At 38.3% G+C, this 22650-nt stretch overlaps 1 protein-coding gene across 1 annotated transcript in view; it reads left to right on the top strand.

Annotated features, from left to right (window-relative positions):
* LOC150084626 (UDP-GalNAc:beta-1,3-N-acetylgalactosaminyltransferase 2-like) overlaps positions 1-22650 on the top strand; it is a 185834-nt gene that overhangs the window by 137588 nt on the left and 25596 nt on the right. The window contains exon 10 of the mRNA XM_090375365.1: positions 21705-21864. Within this exon, the coding sequence (XP_090231491.1) occupies positions 21705-21864 (160 nt within the window). The remainder of the gene's footprint in view (positions 1-21704; positions 21865-22650) is intronic.

Here is a 22650-nt window from a genome sequence, read left to right as displayed (position 1 = left end):
ATAATAATTATAATAATAAGGAGATGTGGCATATGCAACAAGTAACAACAATCCCGATCATCATGTCAGCCACCAGTACAATGCCAAAGACCCTACATAACAGCCTAACAGCAATAGGTCTTCCAGAGAACACCTATAAGGAACTCTAGAAAGTAGCAATCCTGAGCACCTGTAGGATAGTCAGAGAGTTCCTCGACCAACAGTAACACCAGATATAACAACCATCCTGTGTACTCGGTAGCAATACCTATCATGATATGGAACCTCCCTGACGGGAGGTTCCATACCATGAGCAACAGTAATAATAATAAAGCCTGCATTGTAGTTGGTATTATTATTTTATTTTCAGTCCCCCCCCCCAATTTGTTTAGCTGTGCATACAGATCTGTGTAACTTGGTATTTGATGAATATCTAGTCATGTATGAAGTTGAAGGAACTACGATTGTGGCTTATGCTGATGATCTCGTGTTCCTTGTGGGGAAACTCCCACAGGGAGCTTGAAGAGCGGGCATAGAAGAGCAACACGATTGGTGAGGGGAATGAAGGGATCCTCTTACCAAGAGAGGCTTAAGTTCTGCAAATTGCAGTGGCTGGAGACTAGGCACCTGCGCGGTGATCTGATTGAGGTCTATAAGGCCCTGAATGGGTTGAGCACGCTGAATTCTGATGGGATCCTCCCACTTGTTCAGAATACGAACCTACGGGGACATAAGTTCAAATTAAGAAAGGATAGATGTAGAATAGATGTGCGGAAATTTGCCTTTAGCCAGCGGGTGGTTAATTGCTGGAACAAACTTCCATCTGTCGTTGTGGAAGTTGATAGGTTAAATAAATTTAAGGAGGAACTGGACAGGCAATTGGAGGGTATAGTGTGATTTTTTTTTTTTTTTTTTGGCTGATGCTGCATAAGCTCCTACACTTGCTTTCTTGCATCAAGTGCCACTACTACTACTACTACTACTACTATAAGCCTGCTTAATCCGATTGTTATCATGGGCCTCATTGCATAAGTTATAGGTCTTTGCACATAAGTTGCTGGCTGTGTTGCTGAGGGGGATGTAGCCCCCTGTTTGTTGCTTTGGGGGGGCCATCTCTCTCTCTCTCTCTCTCTTCAGGTGGTCCACAAGGTTATGTACTTAATAAAGTGACTTGAAGAGAGACTGATGTTTTTGGCACATGCAATTACTTGCGGGAGAGGGTGATGCAGACTTATGCCAAGTTTCAGCTTGCCATCCGCATGGATTGGGGTATTAAAAGAGGAACCCTCCACCTCCTTTATGATAATATCTTTGTCCCTGTCCTGACATATGTGACTGAAGCTTAGGGATGAAGAGTTGAAAACTCTCATGTCCCCTGGTTCCTTCTCTCTGCACAGAGGTCTGCTCTTCTTGGCATTACTCGAGCCTGTAGAACTGTGACTACTGAAGCTTTATGTGTATTGGTTGGTAAAATGCTGGCTGATTTGCTAGTAGCCCAGGCTTACCTATGGTACTCCTTGAAGAGAGAGATTCGTCAACTAGCTTTTGGCGTCTAGTTGTGCCCGGTTGGGCCGGCATAAGTTGCCTTGAATCTAACATCTGAGGGGGAAAGGAGCAACGATGAATTGGAGGCCATATGGCAGAATCAGTGGACTAATTCTGAGAAGGGTTGTCATCTATATGCCTTCATTCCCTCTGTTCTTACTGTGAGCTGCAAAGGCTTTGGCTCCAGTTAGGCTTGGCCATGTGATGTGTCCTGACTGGACATGGCTTGAAGTCTAGGTTGCTTCAGCTGAGACTCAGACCTATGCTCATGTGGAAAGCCAGAGACCGGCCTTTACATTGTGCTTGACTTTTCATATTACTCACACCTCCAAGCGTGGGTGGAGGGAGAGATGCTTTCTCTCTCACAGTCCATTATGGTGGAACTTTGTCTTGATAAAGTAGTGTTCAGCAGGTTTGTCATGTAAAAGGCATCTTTAGGTGCCGGGTACAGGTTTGCCAGATAGGGCAACCTACCTCCCCAGTGGTGGGGACAGTAACTCATGGTGGGATGGACACATCGTCCCTGCTGCAAAGCCAAATGGTTGTTCATGTTTATTTTTGACATTGAGTTATTAAGTTTACGTGTTGTGTTGTGTTGTATTGTATAATATGACTAACATACTAACCTCGAAAAAGTTATGATACAATCACAGCTGAGAACTAGTTGCATATGGACAAGAGCCCAGGAGGCAACTAGGCTAACACAAATGACTAAAAATGACAAATATGCATACAGATCAGTTCTTGGGAAGTAAGAATAAGAGTGCAGTGATGTCAGTTTTAACCAAAAAATTAAATTAATCCAATTCCAGCAAAATACAGAAGGAATTTTATTTAGATCAGGTAATTAGACATTTGATCAGAATTCTTTGCATGGCCAACTACACCTTTTAATGTAAGTCTTTATAATTAAACTTCTCGGATCAATTTTGGTTCCTAATATAAGATAGATTTCAGCACTGATTTTTTTTCATCAAAATCGTGCTATTCAAGTAATTCCTTTATGTAATTGTATAAGTGAAGCAGTCTTAGTTTCTTACCTCTGTGCAAATTCTTGTTCATTCCTATTAGGGTGCATGCCCATTGATTATTTTGTATTAGTATTAGTAGTGAAAAAGTGATAAAAGAATCAGGCTTATAGAGAATCAACCAAAAAAAAAAATGAAAAGGTAAAAATTTACTCACTTTGTTTATCCCTTCCAGTAACACTGGACATCAAATTTTAAGCTTTTGATTTTTTTCCTCTCTTGAAAGCACATGGATTTTGATGAACTGAATCCAAATTTGAAATTAGAGATTGCCTAGAATCCACAGATTCAGAAAGGAATGCAGGTTGCACTTAGAAGAATTTTTTTTAATGAAATTATAACAATTATTACAGTAAACAGCATAAAAATTTAGCCAAGTTTCTTTTTTCATTTGCTTTTTCTTTTATAATGATCAGGAGAGTCTCTGTTTCACCTTCCTCGATAATATTTCTCCTGGATGACAACATCTTGATGAAAACTTTCATCACTGACATGTCCAAAGTTATGTAGGAAGAAGTCAAAATTTTTCAAGGCTGAGATTTTAGTAGGGTTTTAATAAATTTTCAGTGAAGATTTTATAGCTGTCTGCTCTGTTGTTACCCAAAAAATGTTTGCCAACTTTCTTGAAGGATTTCCAAGCTTCCGGTTCCATGGGATTTAATACTCTTTCAGTAACTCTCTAATTTGAGTTCTGAAAATACACATTCTTTGATTTTGGTATCAATGAATTAATATGCCAAAAATTCAGAAATTTCTATTCCATCCGTAGCTCTTACAAAATCATCACTAGACCTAACTTCATGTGAAGCTGTGGGGAAATGTTTGTTTGATCAACTAATGGCTTACAGATACTTTTTTTTCTTTTTTTTTCAGGTCCAAGAGTCATGCGAGTTGACAAAAACTTGGCATTGTAATGATTGGTTTTGGCTTGAGTGTCCCACTTGCACAAAAAAAAAAAAAAAAAACAATATTTTGTATGGCCAGATTGCAGACCTAAAAGGATCCCAATAACTTTAAAATCTCTGCAGGTGTGCCACTTGCATTTAACCTACTGCACATTTCTTAGAAGTTTCATGTTCTTATAGTAGCCTTTCATGTGTGCATTATCATCATTTATACATACTCTAAATTGATCTCATTAATAAATAAAAATCACTTAGCCCCTTCCACCATTTAATAATAATTAAACTTTGTGTTTAGGTTTCTGCCCCTGCCATCAGGGAGGCAGGTCTCTACTATCTCTACTAATTCTCTACAAAATTAGACATTAAACACATTAACTTCCATAAAAATTTTCACTATGTACATATTTGCTATTTATATTTATAGTTATTTAAATTGACATTGTACGATAAAAACACCAAATACAAATAAACTTATCAATATCTCTTTCTGTCTACAAAAACTAATTGAGCAAACTCTAAAAAACTATTATAAGCTTCAGTGAACATTGATAACGAACTAAACAGTGAACTAAAATGATAAGGAAATATTGCTTCTTCTGACTTCAAATGGTTTATTAAAATAAACGATGATACAAAATTTGAAATTGAAAATATAAATAAATATATACAAAAATTTAAAATCACTGACTGGATAAAATAAAACAAAACAAGATTATAAACAATTAAAATATAAAATAAGACAACCAAATAAAAGTGTTAAACATACATGCACTGTATATAAAATAAAATGGGAAGCTTTTAAGGTGGCAGGCCTGTTCTTCAGCTTGATAAAGTCAGTGGCAGTGAAACAAATATATATTGAAAAGGGAATTCCCACACATGCGCGAACAATCTATACCTGTCCATTGAGTGTAGCAGGAGAAAAGGAAAGGAAAAAGAGTAGAGGGAAGAGAAGTAAGAGAAATAGATGTTAATCATCAGACTCTGTATTCCTATTATAATGTCTACCAGCTCTAGTGTTAACTTGCCACCTCCCATTAAGGTGTAAAACAGTGGCCTCCATAATAGGGTGATGCAGGCCTCTGCATTACGCTTGATGGTGGTCAGTGTCCCCCCATTGCTATATGGAGGGCCTCTAACCATGGGAGATGGCACATATCACGAGCATAGTCCAGAATCTCAAAATTAGACCAGGAGTACTACTGGAAGTGCTGCTCACTCTAGTAGTGCTCAGCAACGGCTGAAGCACCAAAATCAGCTTGTCATATAGCTCCCTCGTTCTCAGAAATCTGATCAACTTGACTGATGCTGTATAAGCTTGCTTTCTTGCATCATATACCTCTGCTAATGCTAACTAACCTACGTTTAGATTCCCCAATACAACAGCCCCCCACAATCTGGACAAGTAATAAGATAAACTACTCTCACACAATGTAGCGTGGGTACAACTGATTTCACACTGGGTAACATTGATTGTAACTTCCGGGGAGCTATAAACAACCAATAAGGTAACTTCACAGCACCTGGCAAGGAGTGCAGATACACCCGGATGGTGAGGAATGTATGCTGTAGCAATCAGTGAATCAACCCAATCTCTGTGAGGACTGTTATCTTGCAATTGAAACCTATCCAAAAAATGAGGGGGATAACCACAATTAGATAACTCCGATCTGACTCTGGCTTACTCAGTCTCTCTATCAATAATAGAAACAATGTGAGCGTGTGCAGTTAAACAATGCTGTAGCTGTGCTGTGTAGATGCCCCAGGGAATGTGAGAATTATAATTTGTAAATTGGCTGTGGCACCTGGGTTTTTTATAAACCGAAGTCAATAAACAACCATCGCATTGAACTGAAACATACAAAAATGGCAGAGCATTGTCCACCACCATCTCCATAGCAAAATCAATATACAGAGATAAAGAATTAAGATACTGGAGAAGCAGTGACTCTGACCCCCGTGGAGCAACTACAAAGACATCATCAACATACCCATGACAGAGACTGACGGTGGTGAGCAAACCTGAAAATTTGTTCTCTTCAAAAATCTCTCCATGGTGCCTCCGTAGCCAGGTGGGCAGGAGGCAGTGCGTAGCACATGCTTCTTGATTAGACCAGAGTTCGAGCCCATGCCGTGACCACCAAATACGGAGGATGCAGAAAGGTCAGGAAATGACCACCGCATATCCCCGGAGCAATATGGCCTTAGTTGCTAATGCTCCTAAAAACCAAATAACAACAATAACATAAAAAGTCTCCATAGTAATATTTGCTATGGGGGGGGGGGACACTGACCAGTGCACCCATAGCAGTTCTCTGAATTTGCTTATATAAAGAACTGCCATACTCGATAGCACAGTTGGACAAACAAACATTAAAGGCCCGACATATATCATCATTGGAGAATGAGGTTCTGCTCCTCAACATGGAATCTGTTCAACAACAGCCAAACAAACATAATGGCGTAATGAATCAGAACAGATGTGAACATGTAGACCCCGTCAAAAGAAACCATTATCTCACTCTCCATAAAATTAAACCCCCTAATGACCTCCAAAAATAAGTACTACTTTTAACAGTAGTACTGATCTGCTTAACCATCTTATTATCAATAAGATATTGATAATAAGTGGTATCAATAAGAGGGTTAAGCAGATCAGCTAATTACTTGGAGAGTTCATACATCCGAGTGCCGTAACAGATAACAATGAGGTGTAGTGGAATGCCTGGTTTATGAATCGCAGGTAAACCAGAAAACTTTCAATATTCCAATATATGAACCACCAACAGGCTTGTAAACCTGTGTGTTCTGTAGTAAAGTGAAACCTTTTGCACATAATTCCCCTCTATTCAAAATCACAGTGCAATGTTCTTTATCAGCTGGTAAAATCACAAGATACTGTTTTTTTACACAGAGAATTAGGAGCTGTCCTCTGTGTCTTAGACAAATTGGAGGCCACTATTGATCATACTTGCAATTGCCATCTCCTCTGTAATGTATGCAAGTGTAGTTTCACCCCATAACATTAAGTAATCTGGGATTTTTCTCGGAATCACTGCAGAATTCATTCCAAGGACAGAATCCGCTGTTGGTCCATTGTTAGTCTTTGTTATTCAAATTCAAGACAAACTGTGTAGTGTTGACCAATATATTCCTTTCTACCACACGGAAACCATTCATCAAAGCCTGAAACTTTATCTGTTGCTGTAGGTGATATCTATCTGAAACATGCACTGCCTGTGCACACATCACTTTAGTTAACAAAATAAAAGAAAGTCAAACTGGGCACTCTCCGATGCAAAACTCCAAAACATATACTCAAAGTATTCAATCCATATTGATGGCATGTGCGTTGCATACGTAAATCTGAGAAGGGCAGGTTATATTGAAATCCTTTAAGAATAACTTGGGGTGTCGTACAGCGATGAATGAATCTTAGATGTTGTGTGTATAACAAATTACCATTAGATATAACCTTTGCAATACATTAACCCTGTCATAGATCTCAGAACCATATGATGAATGAATATTAGGAAAGAGGCCTCGGACATCAGGATAAGGACATGATATCGTAAGGAAATATGGCTTCATCTAACTTCAAACAATTTACTAAAATAAATGATACAAAATTAGAAATTGAAAAGATAAATAAATATATACAAGAATTTAAAGTCACTGACTGCATACAATAAAATAAAATAAGACAACCAAATAAAAGCGCTAAAATTTACATGTGCTGTATACAAAATAAAATGGGAAGCTTTCGAGGTAATGTGCCTCTTCTTCAGCTTGATAATATCAACAACAGTGAACCAAATATATATTGCAAGGGAAAGTCCCACACATGTGCAAACAATCTGTACCTGAGTGTAGTACCACACAGCTGGTACGGTTCTCTTGGGTTACTACTATGCATATGCTTTGCATTTGTCAATGACAAATGCAAAGTTCAGTTCCCACTTCTCAGCCCATCTGCCTATGCAGTAGCATACTGTCTTTACCGTCACTAACACCCCTGCCAACCTTTGTATCATATGCAAACTTGGACATTAAACCTGATATGCCTTCATTGATATCATTGATAAATACACAAAACAACAATGGGCCTAGCACCAAGCCCTGGGGAACTCCACTAATAACTAGTCCACACAGAGCAGTGTCCATTTATTACCACTCTCTACCGTCTCCCCCTCAACCATCCTTTTATCCATTGCAGCAACTTGCCCTTAATGCCATACCACTCCAATTTGTGCAGCAGTCTTCCATGTGCAACAGTATCAAAAGCTTTCCTGAAATCCAAATATATGATATCAAAGTTATTTTTTGCATCCAGTTCCTTTGTGACCACATTGTGGTATCGAATCAAATTGGTCAGACAAGACTTCCCCTTAACAAACCCATGCTGTGTCTGAACTATTACTGCAGTCTTGTCTAGGTGATCATGTATCACATCTTTAACCAGGTACTCCATTATTTTCCCCAGAACAGAAGTTAAACTAAGAGGTGTATAATTGTTTGTGTAACCCTTTGCACCCCCCCCCTTTGTGAATTGGGGATACATTGGCACATCTCCAGTCTATGAAGACCTCCCCTGACTAAAGATGCTTCCATAATTATGGCTAAGGGTTTGCTTACTTCCCTTGCTGCCTCCTTCAGTATAACTGGATAGATTCTTTTCCCCAGAACAGAAGTTAAACTAAGAGGTGTATAATTGTTTGTGTCACCCTTTGCACCCCCCCCTTTGTGAATTGGGGATACATTGGCACATCTCCAGTCTATGAAGACCTCCCCTGACTAAAGATGCTTCCATAATTATGGCTAAGGGTTTGCTTACTTCCCTTGCTGCCTCCTTCAGTATAACTGGATAGATTCTTTTCCCCAGAACAGAAGTTAAACTAAGAGGTGTATAATTGTTTGTGTCACCCTTTGCACCCCCCCCCCTTTGTGAATTGGGGATACATTGGCACATCTCCAGTCTATGAAGACCTCCCCTGACTAAAGATGCTTCCATAATTATGGCTAAGGGTTTGCTTACTTCCCTTGCTGCCTCCTTCAGTATAACTGGATAGATTCCATCTGTCCCAGGTGTCTATTTTATCTTTAACTTCAACAATTTCTCCTCCACTTTGCTCTCAGTTATTACAAAATCACTTAGCTCCCTGTTAGAGTTTGATAAACTTCTGGCATTCCCCTCCTTGAATCTACAAAAAGTAGGCAGAGTTCCATGAAGGAAATTCACCTTTCTGTTTCTTGTTAATCTTACTAACCAAACTAACTCAGCCGCTTGATTACCCTTGTAGCACTGCTCCTGCCTCCCCGTGGTGGGGCCGGTAACCTGGAAAGAAAAGCTATCTTTCCTGGGCTAAAAGGAGCAAAATGATCTCTCCTACAGGACATAGGGATCCTAACATGGCTACTCATGAGACAGAAGACTCTAACTCATGCAGTGCTAAACGTCAAAAAACTTAGTGTACAAAGAAGGCATCCAGTGCACCTTGTATTGCATTCGACTCAAGAACAGTCTCTAGGTAGTCTCTCTACTTTTAAAATTCAGAAATACCTAGAAAATCTAATAGGATCTCCGAAAACAACTAAGCATCTGAGATCGGGCGACTTGCTCGTTGAGGTCTCAGATGAACAGCAATCACAATGGCTCCAAAAACTAACATCCTCTGGAGGATTATCGATTATTGTCTCCCCCTCATGCTACTCTAAACACCTCTAGGGGTGTGATAGCTGAGTGGGATCTCATAAATCTCTCAGAAGAAGAGTTGAAAAATGAATTACGAGACCAGGGAATTGTGCACGTAAAGCGCATATACACAAAACGAGACAATGCTCTAGTTTCAACTCGGAATATAATACTAACATTTGATAGCCCCAAACCTCCAACATCCATCAAAGCAGGCTATCTGAATTTTCAGATAAAATTGTACATTCCTAACCCAACATGCTGTTTTAAATGCCAAAAATTTGGGCATTCCCAAAACGTGTGTAGAGGTTCAGCCACTTGTGCTAATTGCGGTTCACACAAGCACAATCACTCTGACTGCAAAGCAGAGCAGCACAAATGCTCAAATTGTAATGGCCCATTCCACATACTACCTACTCCGGAGATTGCCCCCTATGGAAACAGGAAAAAAACATTCAACGGGTCAAAGCCGAAAAAAACATCTTATCTTATCTTATTAGCCATATGGTGCAAGGAAGCCTGAGGCTTATGCTGCACCAGCCTGAGTTACCCTGAGAGAGAGAGAGAGAGAGAGAGAGAGAGTCACCAAGAAAGAGAAGAACGATGATATACAGGTCACTGTTGGAAAAAAGCCGTGAACCAGGGTTGAACCCGAAGCGTCTGCAACTCCACCCAGACACGACAGGAGGGATCACACGATGAGAGCCCCGCCAATCAACTCGGCCCCGGAAAGACTGCGCAAGGCCCAAGGGGCAGAACCCCCCCTCAGCCCAGTCCGCACCTGCCAACAGGAGAGACCGCCTCTGCAGGGACAGGACACACACCCAAACAGAAAGGGTCCAAGAACGCCCGTTGACGCCACCGAGGCAGCGCCAGGCGGGTCGGAAAACCACCAGATTGGGGGGACACAAGGACCAACAGACCAACAGCAGCCACCGGCAGAGGCAAAACCGACTCCCGCACCGCCCCCACCGGAACGAGCAGCAGCCTGGAAAACAAGATGCAGGACATTTCAGAGACTGCTGGGAGTCATTGGGGTACAAGTAAACACATGGGTTGTGTTAGGGTAGCTAAGAAAAAGAACAGGTGCATGTATACTTGCATGTACACCAATGCTAGGAGTTTGGTAAATAAATTTAATGAATTTGAGGTATTGCTCAAAGCGTCAAAGGTGGATATTGTTGGGATATCAGAGACGTGGTGTCAAACAGATATAAGTAATGCAGAACTGGAATTTGGGGAGTACAACATCTACAGAAAGGATAGGAAGGGAGGAGGGGTTATGCTATTAGTTGAGAAACACATAAAATCCAACTGACTCGACACTGCACTGTCCAGCGACGTCGCTGGACAGTGCAGTGTCGAGTCAGTTTGGTGTGACATAAGCATTGGGAGATCAAAACTGAGAGTAGGAGTGTGCTATAGGCCTAATGACTCTGATGAGTATAATAAGAAATTGTGCAGGGAAATAGAGTGCGCCAGTAAATCAGAGAATCTTATAATGGGAGATTTTAATTTCCCAGATAATGACTGGAATTTGGGGGCTGGTCACTCACACACTAGCAAGGCTTTTGTGGATTTATTGGATGATTGTTTTCTACATCAGCATGTTCGGGAGGCAACTAGAGGGAGTAATACTCTTGATTTGATTATCAGTATTGATTCTTCATGCATTAAGAATCTGCAGGTAAATGACCCACTAGGTGGCAGTGATCACTGTGTGCTGAAGTGGGATTTACTCAAAGAGGTAACTACCATTAGGGGTAAAGGGAAGGGTTATTGCTCTCGTAAAGGCGACTACAATGGTCTGAAACAGTATTTAAATTCTATACAGTGGGACCAACTGATGATGTTACCAACAGCAAACTCAAAATGGGAAGCATTCAAAGAACTTATCTTGGAAGCTACTAGGCTTTACATACCAACTAAGAAATATTGTTCAAGATTCAGACCTAAATGGATGTCAGATGAACAAATGAGACATATGGCATATCTCGTACCAAAAAATCTGTACAGGCTCAATTTAACACTCGACCCAGCTTCGCTGAAGTAGTCCAAAAGCCAATTGCGGTAACCAGTAATGTGCAAAGAACAATAACGACTGGTACTCAAACTGAGGTAACGTTTCCCCCAGACAGATCATTGTCAGATTGGGCTCGGTCAATTTTGGAAGCTGTGCCCCTTTCTGGTAAACCATGTAAATCAAACAAGGCTGTTAACACACCAATCACTGTTCTGCATACTACCAATAACCCAATGTACTCAAAAAGTGGTGATACTATTAAAACTGATTCGATAGAAATGGAAGGAAACACTGACCGCGGAGAACCCATTCTCGATCTCTTCCCAGAAGAAGAGATGGAAACAGGAAGACTGTACTTCCCGAAAAGAAAATCTGGTCAACATAAGCCAACAGTACCTCAGACAGAAACTGAGGACCACACTTCACCCACATAATGCCCAGTTTTCTTCATTGGAATTGTAGAGGGTATCTCACCAACCTTGATGACATTCGGGATCTCCTTCTCCAGTATAACCCAGTTACCTTTTGCCTCCAAGAAACTAACTTAACAGCTTCTGTTACTACCTCACTTAAACATCATTTTATCTACAGAAAAGATCGAGTTTCTTATGTAAGCAATTCGGCTCATGGAGGGGTTGCACTTGTAGTCATCTCCAATATCCCTTCCCAACCATTAATGTTAAAAACAAATCTAGAAGCAGTAGCTGCTCGAATATCCTTTCGTTTTTCTTTTACCATTTTCTCCTTATATCTTTCCCCTAACCAAGACATTTCTTACACTGATCTTGAAACTGTTGTATCTCAGCTCCCTCCTTCCTTTTGCATCATGGAAGATTTTAATGCACATAATCCTCTATGGGGTGATAGAATACACGATAAACGAGGAAAAATACTAGAAAAACTTTTAGATAAATTTAATCTGACACTACTGAATACTGGTTGACCCACTTATTTTCATCTACCTTCTTGGTCAAGCTCAGCAATTGATCTCTCCATGTGCTCACCAGTCCTTTTTCCGCTGTTTGACTGGTCTGTTCATGACAGTCTACTGGGTAGTGACCATTATCCAATAGTCTGTCATATGGAATCAAATTCACCACCTTGTCATAATCAGACAGCCAAATGGAACTTTGTCAAAGCTGATTGGGTAAAATATAGGCAACTAGCCATCCTGCAAAAAACAGCTGTTTCAAATGTGTTAATAAATAATGCTGTTGATTATGTAACAAATCAAATATTGCTGGCCACCGAAGCAGCAATACCAAGAGTGTCCACAAATCATAGAATAAGATCAAAACCCTGGTGGAACAACGAATGCAATCAAGCCAAATGAGAGAAAAATAAAGCCTGGAATAAATTTCGCAAAATCCCTACTGCTGCTAATCTAGTACACTTTAAGAAAGCCAGAGCCAATGCTAGACGCATTCAGTGTGCAAGTAAAAGAGAGTCATGGAAACGCTTTGCTTCAACTATTGCGCAGTCCACCAAAACACAAACCATCTGGAAAAATATTAGAAAAATGTATAATAAATATCCTCCTTTGCATCTATCAATAGTGAATGTAAATGGGAATGATGTTTCACTACCTCAAGACATAGCTAACACTCTCGGAGAATCCTTTGCTCAAACCTCTGCCGTATCCTCATACTCACCAAACTTTCAGAAATTATAAAGTCCCTTGCTGAAAAGCAGACCCTAAATTTTAACACAGACCACCATCAGATGTACAACTGTCCTTTTACCATAATTGAACTACGGCTTGCTCTTAACAGCTCAAAATTAGTGCTGCTGGACCTGACAGAATTCACTATGTCATGTTAAAAGAGCTGAGCAAAAAGTCACTTCATGTCTTACTCCAGCTATATAACCGGGTTTTCACCGAAAATACTTTCCCTGATAGCTGGCGACACTTTAATAATGTCATAGCATTATTAAAACCTGGCAAGGATCCAATCAACCCGCATCACTATCGACATATTGCCCTCACCAGCTGTATGGGAAAAATAATGGAAAAAATGGTAAACTGGGTGCTGAGTAGATACAACCTTATCAATTCATCGCAGTGTGGATTTCATACAGATAGATCAACTTTAGACCTCTTGATACAAATAGGAAACCAGATTTGCAATGCCTTATTAAGGAAGTAACATTTGACTACAGTTTATTTAGACGTTGAGAAAGCTTTTGACACAGCTTGGCGATATGGAATTCTCCATGATCCATATGCATTAGGCTTCAGGGATTATATGCCATGGTTTATACAGAACTTTTTGAAGCAGTGATCCTTTCAAGTCCGCATTCAATCCACTCTCTCCCGAAAATTCATCCAAGAAGAAGGTGTTCCACAGGGCTCAGTTTTAAGTGCCACTCTATTCATTATAAAAGTCAACTCAATTACCAAGGTCATTCCAGCCACTGTATTTACTACTTTATATGCAGATGATTTTAGTATATCTTATCACTCACAGAACATGAGAATGATTGAGAGACAACTGCAAGGAGCTCTTAATAAGATTACAACGTGGGCTACAGATAACGGGTTTCACATATCACCTGAAAAAACTGTTGCAGTTCATTTCTGTAGAAGACATAATCTCTGCCCTGACCCACTTCTAAAGTTGGGGAACCACGATATACCTGTTGTGCCTACCATTTGATTCCTTGGGTTAACTTTAGATAAAAAATTGACCTTTCTTGACCATATTAAACAACTTAGAACCACCTATTTCAAGAAATTAAACATTTTATGTTTAATTTCTGTTCTTTTAATTTCTTGTTAATTTGTGTTCAGCACTGTGTTTAATTAAACATAGTGCTGACCGTCATACACTCCTTCATTTATATCATGCTATTGTAAGATCAAGGATAGACTATGGGTCACCAGTTTACAACTCTACTAGACCTAGCATTTTGAGGGCCTTGGACCCTATTCACCATAGTGGCCTATGCATTGCTCTTGGAGCCTACTGCACATCTCCTGTGCAGAGCCTGTACGCTGAAACTGATGATCCCCCATTCTCTCTACGAAGACAAATTTTACTGCTAAATTATGCTGTCAAAATAAAAAGCCACCCCCTGCATCCATCATGGAAACATCTGTTTACACCAGATTGGGAGAACTTGTATGCCGTTTATCCATCAATAAATCGACCCGCTGGCATACGTCTCTGCTCACTACTTGATAATTGGCAGCTTGACCTTTCTAAAATAGCCACCACTAGTTTCACGACTCCTCCATGCGCTTTTTATCCTGCCACCTGTGATCTGTCCCTTCAAGAATGGGAGGAACGTACTCTTTCTTCACAGAACTTAAACCAGCTTCATAAATCTCTATTTGAGAAATATGAATCTTATACCAGGATATACACAGACGGCTCTAAAACTGATCACCATGTCGGTGCTGCTGCTGTTCTTCCATCATCCATAATCTCTAATCAGTTACTTTAGAATGCAGTATCCTTACTGCTGAACTACATGCGATACAAATGGCACTAGAAACTATAAAATTGCATCAGTTTAGCCATGGTATTATTTCTCGCTTTACAGCAACCAAGAAAGGCCCTTCTCGCTTTACAGCAACCAAGAAAGCATCATAACTACCTACTTGGTAATATTCAAAACTTGCTGGCTCATCTAGCTAAGAACACGAAAGTAGTAAAATATTGTTGGGTTGCTAGCCATGTTGGGATACCTGGCAATGAGAGTGCTGAAATCTACTGTGCAACCAATTGATGACTCTCAAAATTCCTTTCACCAACTATAAAAGTCTTATAATAAAGCGAAATATGAATTACTGTCAAACCATCTGGCAAAACCAAGAAGGCAACAAACTCCTTCGGATTAAACCGAAACTCCAGTCTTCGCCAACTAGTTTCCGCTCGAACCGAAAGGAAGAAGTCACACTTGCAAGATTACAAATGGGACGTATACACCTTACTCACCTTTATCTTCTTTCTTCCTCAGACCCGCCTTCTTGGCCGAACTGCCATGCTCAAATCACAGTCCAGCACATCATTGTTGACTGCCCTCTCTATAATGGAGTATGGCAAACCACCTTCTTATCAAACTATGCAGCCCAAATCACATCTACTTTGCAACAAATATTAGATGACAGATCTAATATTGATGCAGTTTTCACTTTCCTAAAAAGGATAAAATGCTATGACAGAATATAATGCTTAAATCTCACATAATGCACATATCTCACTTTTAATAACGCCTGTTACCTCCTACCATTGTTTGGCGCATAATGGCCTTTAACTGCCGTTACGCAGTAAAACATACAACAACAAGCCCCCTTGAATAACTCGTCATGTGTGAATGTATATGCAAAATACTCATTCAGTTTATCAGCTACTTGAGCAGGATCATCAATAGTCAAACCATCTATGTTAAGTGGACCTATCTGATTCATCCCCTTCTTTCTAGAGTTTACATAAGTAAAGACTCTTTGCTGTTTTTCTTTGCATCCTTCGCCAAAGATTTCTCGTAATCTGCCTTCCACTAATAAAATTTGTCACCGAAGAGTAGTGTCCATTGATTAACACTCTCTGTCTTCTCCCACTAAACCATCCCTTTATCCATTGTAGCAACTTACCCTTAATGCAATACCTCTCCAATTTGTAAAGCAGTCTTCCATGTGCAACAGTATCAAAAGCTTTCCTGAAATCCAAGTATACGATATCAAAATTATTTTTGGCATTCAGTTCCTTTGTGACCACATCATAGTATCCAATCAAATTGGTCAGACAAGACCTCCCTTTAACAAACCCATGATGTGTCTTAACTATTACTGCAGTCTTGTCTAGATGATCCTGCAGTGCTTCTTTTTAACCAGTGATTTCATTATTTCTCCAGAACACAAGTTAAACTAACAGGTCTGTAGTTACTTGTGTCACCTTTTGAACCCCCTTAGTGAATTGGTTATAAATGGCACACCTCCAGTTCATGAGGACCTCCCCTGAGTCCAAGGAAGCTCCCATAATTATGGCTAAATGTTTTCTTACTTCCTTTGCCGCCTCCTTTAATATAACTAGATAGATCCCATCCACCCCAGGTGTCTTCCTTATGTTTAACTTCAACAATTTCTCCTCCACTTTGCTCTCAGTAATTACAAAATCACTTAGGTCCCTGTTAGCGTTTGATAAACTTCTGGCACTCCCCTCATTGAATAACTCCTCATGTGTGAATGTAGATGCAAAATATTCATTCAGTTTATCAGCTACCTATAGATGGTTTGACTACATCAATAGTCAAACCATCTATGTTAAGTGGTCCAATCTGAATCATCCCTTTCCTTCTAGAGTTTATATAAGTAAAGAACTCTTTGCTGTTTTTCATTGCATCCTTTGCCAAAGATTTCTCGTAATCTGCCTTTGCCTGCCTAACCTCCTTTGTGACTTGATTACAGATTGACTTATATCTGCTGTAGGCTTCTGTGTCATCTGATAATTTATATGCATCCCATGCATTTTTCTTCTCTGCCACGAGCCTCATTAATTCATCTGACATCCATTTAGGCCCTAAACCTTGACCAGTATTTCTAAGTTGGTATGAAAAGCCTAGTAGCCTCCAAGGTTAAGTTACTGAAGGCTTCCCATTTAGAATTCACCATTGGTAACATCATCAGTTGATCCCACTGTATAGAATTGAAAAACTGTCTGAGACCACTGTAGTCGCCTTTATGAAAACAAAAACTCTTCCCTTTACCCAGGTTTTAGTGCTGGGCCCCTTTAAGTAAATCCCACATCAGTACACTGTGATCACTGTCACCTAGTGGTTCCTTTATCTGCAAATTCTTAATGCATGAATAATCACTGCTGATAATCAGATCAAGGATATTACTCTCTCTGGTTGTCCCTCGAACATGTTGCGGAAGAAAATCTGCCAATAAATCCCCAAAATCTTGCTAGCATGTGAGTGACCAACCCACAAGTTCCAGTCAATATCTGGAAAGTTAAAATCCTCCCTTACAAGACATTCTGATTTACTGGCCCACTCTATTTCTCTCCACAACTGTTTGTTGTACTCATCATAGTCATTAGGCCTATAACACACTCCTACTCTCATTTTTCCTTTTCCAGTATTTATGTCACACCAAACAGACTCAACATTGCACTGTCCACCCATATCAACTGGATCCACTTCCTTAGATTTTAAGTGTTTCTTAACTAACAGCATAAGAGGAGTGTTTGAGGGATGGTAACTCCATAACATGAGTTATTAAAAGGAGTGGTTGAGGGATGGCAGTAGACAGACTGGTTATTATTAATGGCCACAGCTTTTCATGGACTAATGTTATTTAGTGAAGTCTCTCAGGTTTTAGTGCTGGGCCCCCTTTACTATTTTCTGTGTTCATTAATGATATTGATGAAGGCATATTAATTTTAATGTCTAAGTGTGCCAATGATATAAAGGTTGGCAGGGTATGCCACTACAAGCAACACCTAGATATAGGAAGGTGAGCTGTAAAATGGAAATTAAGTTTTAATATACATAAATGCTAGAAGCATTTAGATAGCAGTGGATTTGGATAGCAGTGCTACACTCAAATAGTAGAGATTAAAAAAGCTCTGGGGATAATTATATAATCTGACATCAAATTCTCTGAACAGTGCAGACAGGCTGCCAGAATTCCTCATAGGGTTCTGTCAGTGATATTCAGGCTGACCTTGATTAACGTAATTAATTTGTCGCACGAGTGCAAAACAGAAATGCGTTAATCGAAATTAATAATCAATAGGAAAAATTATAATTGGTCCGTGACCTTCAGGAAAAATGTCCATGAAGAATTCTAAAAATACCTTTTAAATAACATTTTAACTGTAAAAGATAATTAAAATAATTATAAAAGCCATGTAAAAGATAATGAAAATAATTATAGAATTAAATGTTTATTTCATAAAATACACAATGAAGAAACTATTTGCTAAGGAAATATTTGAAAAGAATCAGCTTTCTTTTTTTCATCAATCAATTTCCAATAGCCGAGAACTAGACCCTGGCAAAATAAATATTGCAGAGAACCTCAAACCTTTTGTTTTAGGTTACAAAAGATTTCATCTAGTTCTTTTACCGTTATCTCCTTTACGGTAACATTTTTATCTGGCTCATTTAAAAACTAAAATTTTTTTTTGTATTTAAAAATTAGAATTTTTAAATGCAATTCTGCACATGACTTTATTAATGGGAGACAAACAAGCAACATGTCTGCTTCTAATGGTTAATGGAACACACTGAGGTGGGCAGCAGGCAAACTCTTGTTTATTGCTCGTCCGATGTGCAATAAGCTTAGCGTGCAATTCAAATATTTTCAACTATCACATAAAAAAAGATCACATTAACTGGAAATTTGTATCATGTAAAGTTAAAAATGGTATAAGTTTTTCAAATGGTGGTAACTGAAAAATGCATTAATCAAACTCATTTTATGCGAGATCTAGCTGTATACATGGATTTTGCCAGCACAACAAAGAGCTGATTATCCTGTTGTATAAGGTAATGGTTGAGCCACATCTGGGATACTGCATTTGAGTCTGGAAGCCTTATTTTAGAAAGGATGTGAATTCTTTTGGAATGGCTGCAAAGAAGAGCAGTAAGATTAGTCAGGCACAAATAGATACTCTTACCAAGAAAGACTTAAGTTTTGTAAATTGCAGCATCTGGAAATTAAGTTCCTGTGCAGAAACCTGACAAATAAGGCTTTAAATGGAACAAGTAAACTAACTGTTCATTCCATCCTTACTTCTTTTTTGAATGATGCACACAAGGGAGCATAAATCTAAATTGGCAAAGGATGGTTGCAGAATAGACATGCAAAAATTTTCTTTCAGCCAGAGAGTAAATGATTGTTTGAACAAACTCCCATATGGCATTGTTTGAACAAATTTAAAAGAGTAAGAGATTACCTCAGTTATTGTGTAGAATGCTTCCAGTCGATGTTCTCCAAATGTAAATGAATAAAATAAATGGATAAAATGATTTTAATGAATTCTCTCACTCACAGAGACATGAGTGCAGGAAGACATTCTGTCAGAATAATTAAAATAGTTAAAGTTGGAAAACCATATATGAGAATAAATAATTAAAATTACAATTATAAAATTTGGATAAACACATTGACATACAAATTAAACGAAATTCACTGTATTTTCCTCCTTAAGCAGCCAACACTTTTCGACTATTCGTCTTGATCACAGGTTAGAAATAAAATTTCGTGTTATTTACGACCTGTGATCAAGGAGAGATTATTTGTATTGGTGCATGCGTAAAAACATCTGAAATTAGGTAAGGACGCTGCACATTGATAGAATTTGAGTGAAGTTTCATTTCAAGAGTCTCGGTAATCAGTAATTTTATGTAATTATTTTGTATGTTAAAGATTTCCGCTTCATTAAATAGGAATACATGGCCTTCATTGACGGTATGAAATGCCAATTCCGACACGTTTGCGTGTGTTGTTTCACACGTAAATTGAGAATACACAGAGTCGACCCTTGATACGATGAATTGCACTGACCACAAGAAATATTGTATAAAAGATCATTTACTTGTATCAAGAGAGAAGAAAGAACTGTGTGATTTCTCAATATATTATGGAGCTTCTGCATAGGCCTGGCTACAATTTTCGAATTTCAGTATCTTTAAAGAGTTATTGAGTTGCCTATACTGCTGTTCGATGTACAGAACAGAAATAAAGTATTTTTCATTGGTTTCATTAATAAGCATGATATTTTCTGACTTAATTTTAGCTTGTAATCTGATTTGATTAATAATAGAAAGTGGATAGCCCCTATTTAAAAATCTGTTGGTTAGTATATCAATATCTAAATCTAAGGTGGGTTCAGAAGTAGAATATTTGTGAGCATTAAGGAACTGGTTAAATATTATGGACATTTTATAAGTAAACTGATGTTCGTGCACTACAGAAGTTATTATCTGTTTACTTATAAAAGGTCCATGACATTTAACCAATTCCTTAATGCTCACAAATATTCTACTTCTCAAACTACCTTAGATTTAGAATTTGATATACTAACCAATAGGTTTTTATTTAGGGGCTATCCACTTTCCATTATTATTCAAATCAGAGTACAAGCTAAAAATAAGTCAGAAAATATAATGTCTATTAATGAAACCAATAAAAAATACTTTATTTCTGTTCTGTATGTCGAACAGTGGTGTATAGGCAACTCAATAAACTCTTTAAAGGTACAGAATTCAAATTTTTTTAGCCAGGCATATGCAGAAGCTCCATAATATATTGAGAAATCACACAGTTCTTCTTTCTCTCTCGATACAAGTAAATAATCTTGTATGCAATAATTCTTGTGGTTGGTGCAATTCATTGTAATAAGGGTTGACTCGGTGTGCTCTTGACTTAGGCTTGAAACAACACTGCTTCAGTTCGCACGTAAACGCATCGTAATTGGCACTCATGCCATCAATGAAGGCCATGTATTCCTATTTAATGAAGCAGAAATCTTAAACATACAACATAATTACATGAAATTGTTGATCACTGAGACCCTTGAAATGAAGCTTCACTCAAATTCTATCAATGTGCACCATTCTTACCTAATTTCAGATTTCTGGTCTTTTTTACACATGCGCCAATACAAATAATCTCTCCATTTAAGAACTTAACACTCACACACACACACCACTTTATTTCCGACCTGCCTGTGATCAAGACGAATAGTCGAAAAGCGTTGTCTGCTTAATGAGGAAAATACAGTGAATTTCGTTTAATTTGTATGTCAATATGTTTATCCAACTTTTCTAATTGTGAATGTAATTATTTATTCTCGTATACGGTTTTCCAACTTTTACTATTTTAATTATTCTGACAGAATGTCTTCTCACACTCATGGTTTTTTCCTGAGTTTGTTTGATGTGTTTCGGGGTCGGGTTGAGGCTTTCAATTCCATTGTGCGTCGGATCAGTCATGTCTCTGTGAGTGAGAGAATTCATTAAAATCATTTTATCCATTTATTTTATTAGTTTACATTTGGAGAGCATCGACTGGAAGCATTCTACGCAAAAGACTGAGGTAATCTCCTACTTTTTTTAAATATATCAACATGGAAATTATTGAGCCTCGTAGCTCTGTGTTTTTTACAGAACAAATTTAAGAAAAGATTAAGGCAGATTATTATAAAGGACGATAGAAGAACCATTCAATTCAAAAAGGAGATTAGGTGTTAAAAAAAAATTCAGTGGAGAATTTTGTGCCCATATCGGAATACCCTCACACCTCCTTCCTTTGATGGATGTGACAGCAGTGAGTCTTACTTCTGTTTCTTATTTTTATTTTACTTTATATTTTTTTTTATTTTTTTTTTTTTTGGTACTGAAGTAGCAGGATTGGATCTTGCCATGTAAATCTTAATTGTGCAATTAATTTGCCACCCACATTAGTTTTGTGATATACTTAGCTAAAATATTTATCATTGCAGTATCTCTAAAAAGATATTTTTTCTCTGTATTTAATTTTTAGGAAAAAATAAAATGTGCATTATGTTTTGATTTAGATTTCGCAAGCAGTGGCCAGTCAACTGCTTTGGTAAGTGGGCAGATCACAGTTACACTTCATCAGTTTATCCTATATTTCCCTGTGGAGGAGCTTATATATTATCTGAGGATTTGGTGTACTGGATTTCACAGAATGCTGCTGATTTGCATTGTTATCAGGTCAGTGATAACAGTTCCTCACTAATTTACATTTTTTTACATTTGTTTAAAAATTAAAATCGAAAAAAAAGAGTTAAATATCTTAAAAAATATTTGTAAAAAACACCGAGCTACTAGACTCAACAGCTTCTATGCTGTAAATTTATTTAAAAGAGTAAGTGATTTCCTCAATCTTTTGTGTAGAACGCTTCCAGTCGATGCTCTCCAAATGTAAACAAATAAAATAAAATAAACGGATAAAAAGATATTAATGAATTCTCTCACTCATAGAGACATGACCGATCTGATGCACAATGGAATTGAAAGCTGAGAGCCCCAACCCGACCCTGAAACACATCAAACCAAATCAGGAAAAACCATGAGTGCAAGAAGGCATTCTGTCAGAGCAATTAAAGTTACAATTATAAAATTTGAATAAACACATCGACATACAAATTAAATGAAATTCACTGTATTTTCCTTTTTAAGCAGACAACGCTTTTCGACTGTTTGTCTTGATCACAGGCCAGAAATAACGCGAAGTGTGTATGTGCGTGTTAAGTTCTTAAATAGAGAGATTATTTGTATTGGCGCATGTGTAAAAAAGACCAGAAATCTGAAATTAGGTAAGGATGGCACACGTTGATAGAATTTAAGTGAAGCTTCATTTCAAGGATCTCAGTGATCAATAATTTTATGTAATTATGTTGTATGTTTAAGATTTCCACTTCATTAAAAAGGAATATGTGACCTTCATTGACGGCATGAAATGCCAGTTTTGCTGCAAAAAGAATCAGGTAATCTCTT

The sequence above is a fragment of the Mastigoproctus giganteus genome, chromosome 6 (assembly GCF_048544385.1).
Source record: "Mastigoproctus giganteus isolate SK-2022 chromosome 6, ASM4854438v1, whole genome shotgun sequence".
NCBI classification, from domain to species: domain Eukaryota; kingdom Metazoa; phylum Arthropoda; class Arachnida; order Uropygi; family Thelyphonidae; genus Mastigoproctus; species Mastigoproctus giganteus.
This window is presented reverse-complemented; position numbering and strand designations above follow the sequence as displayed.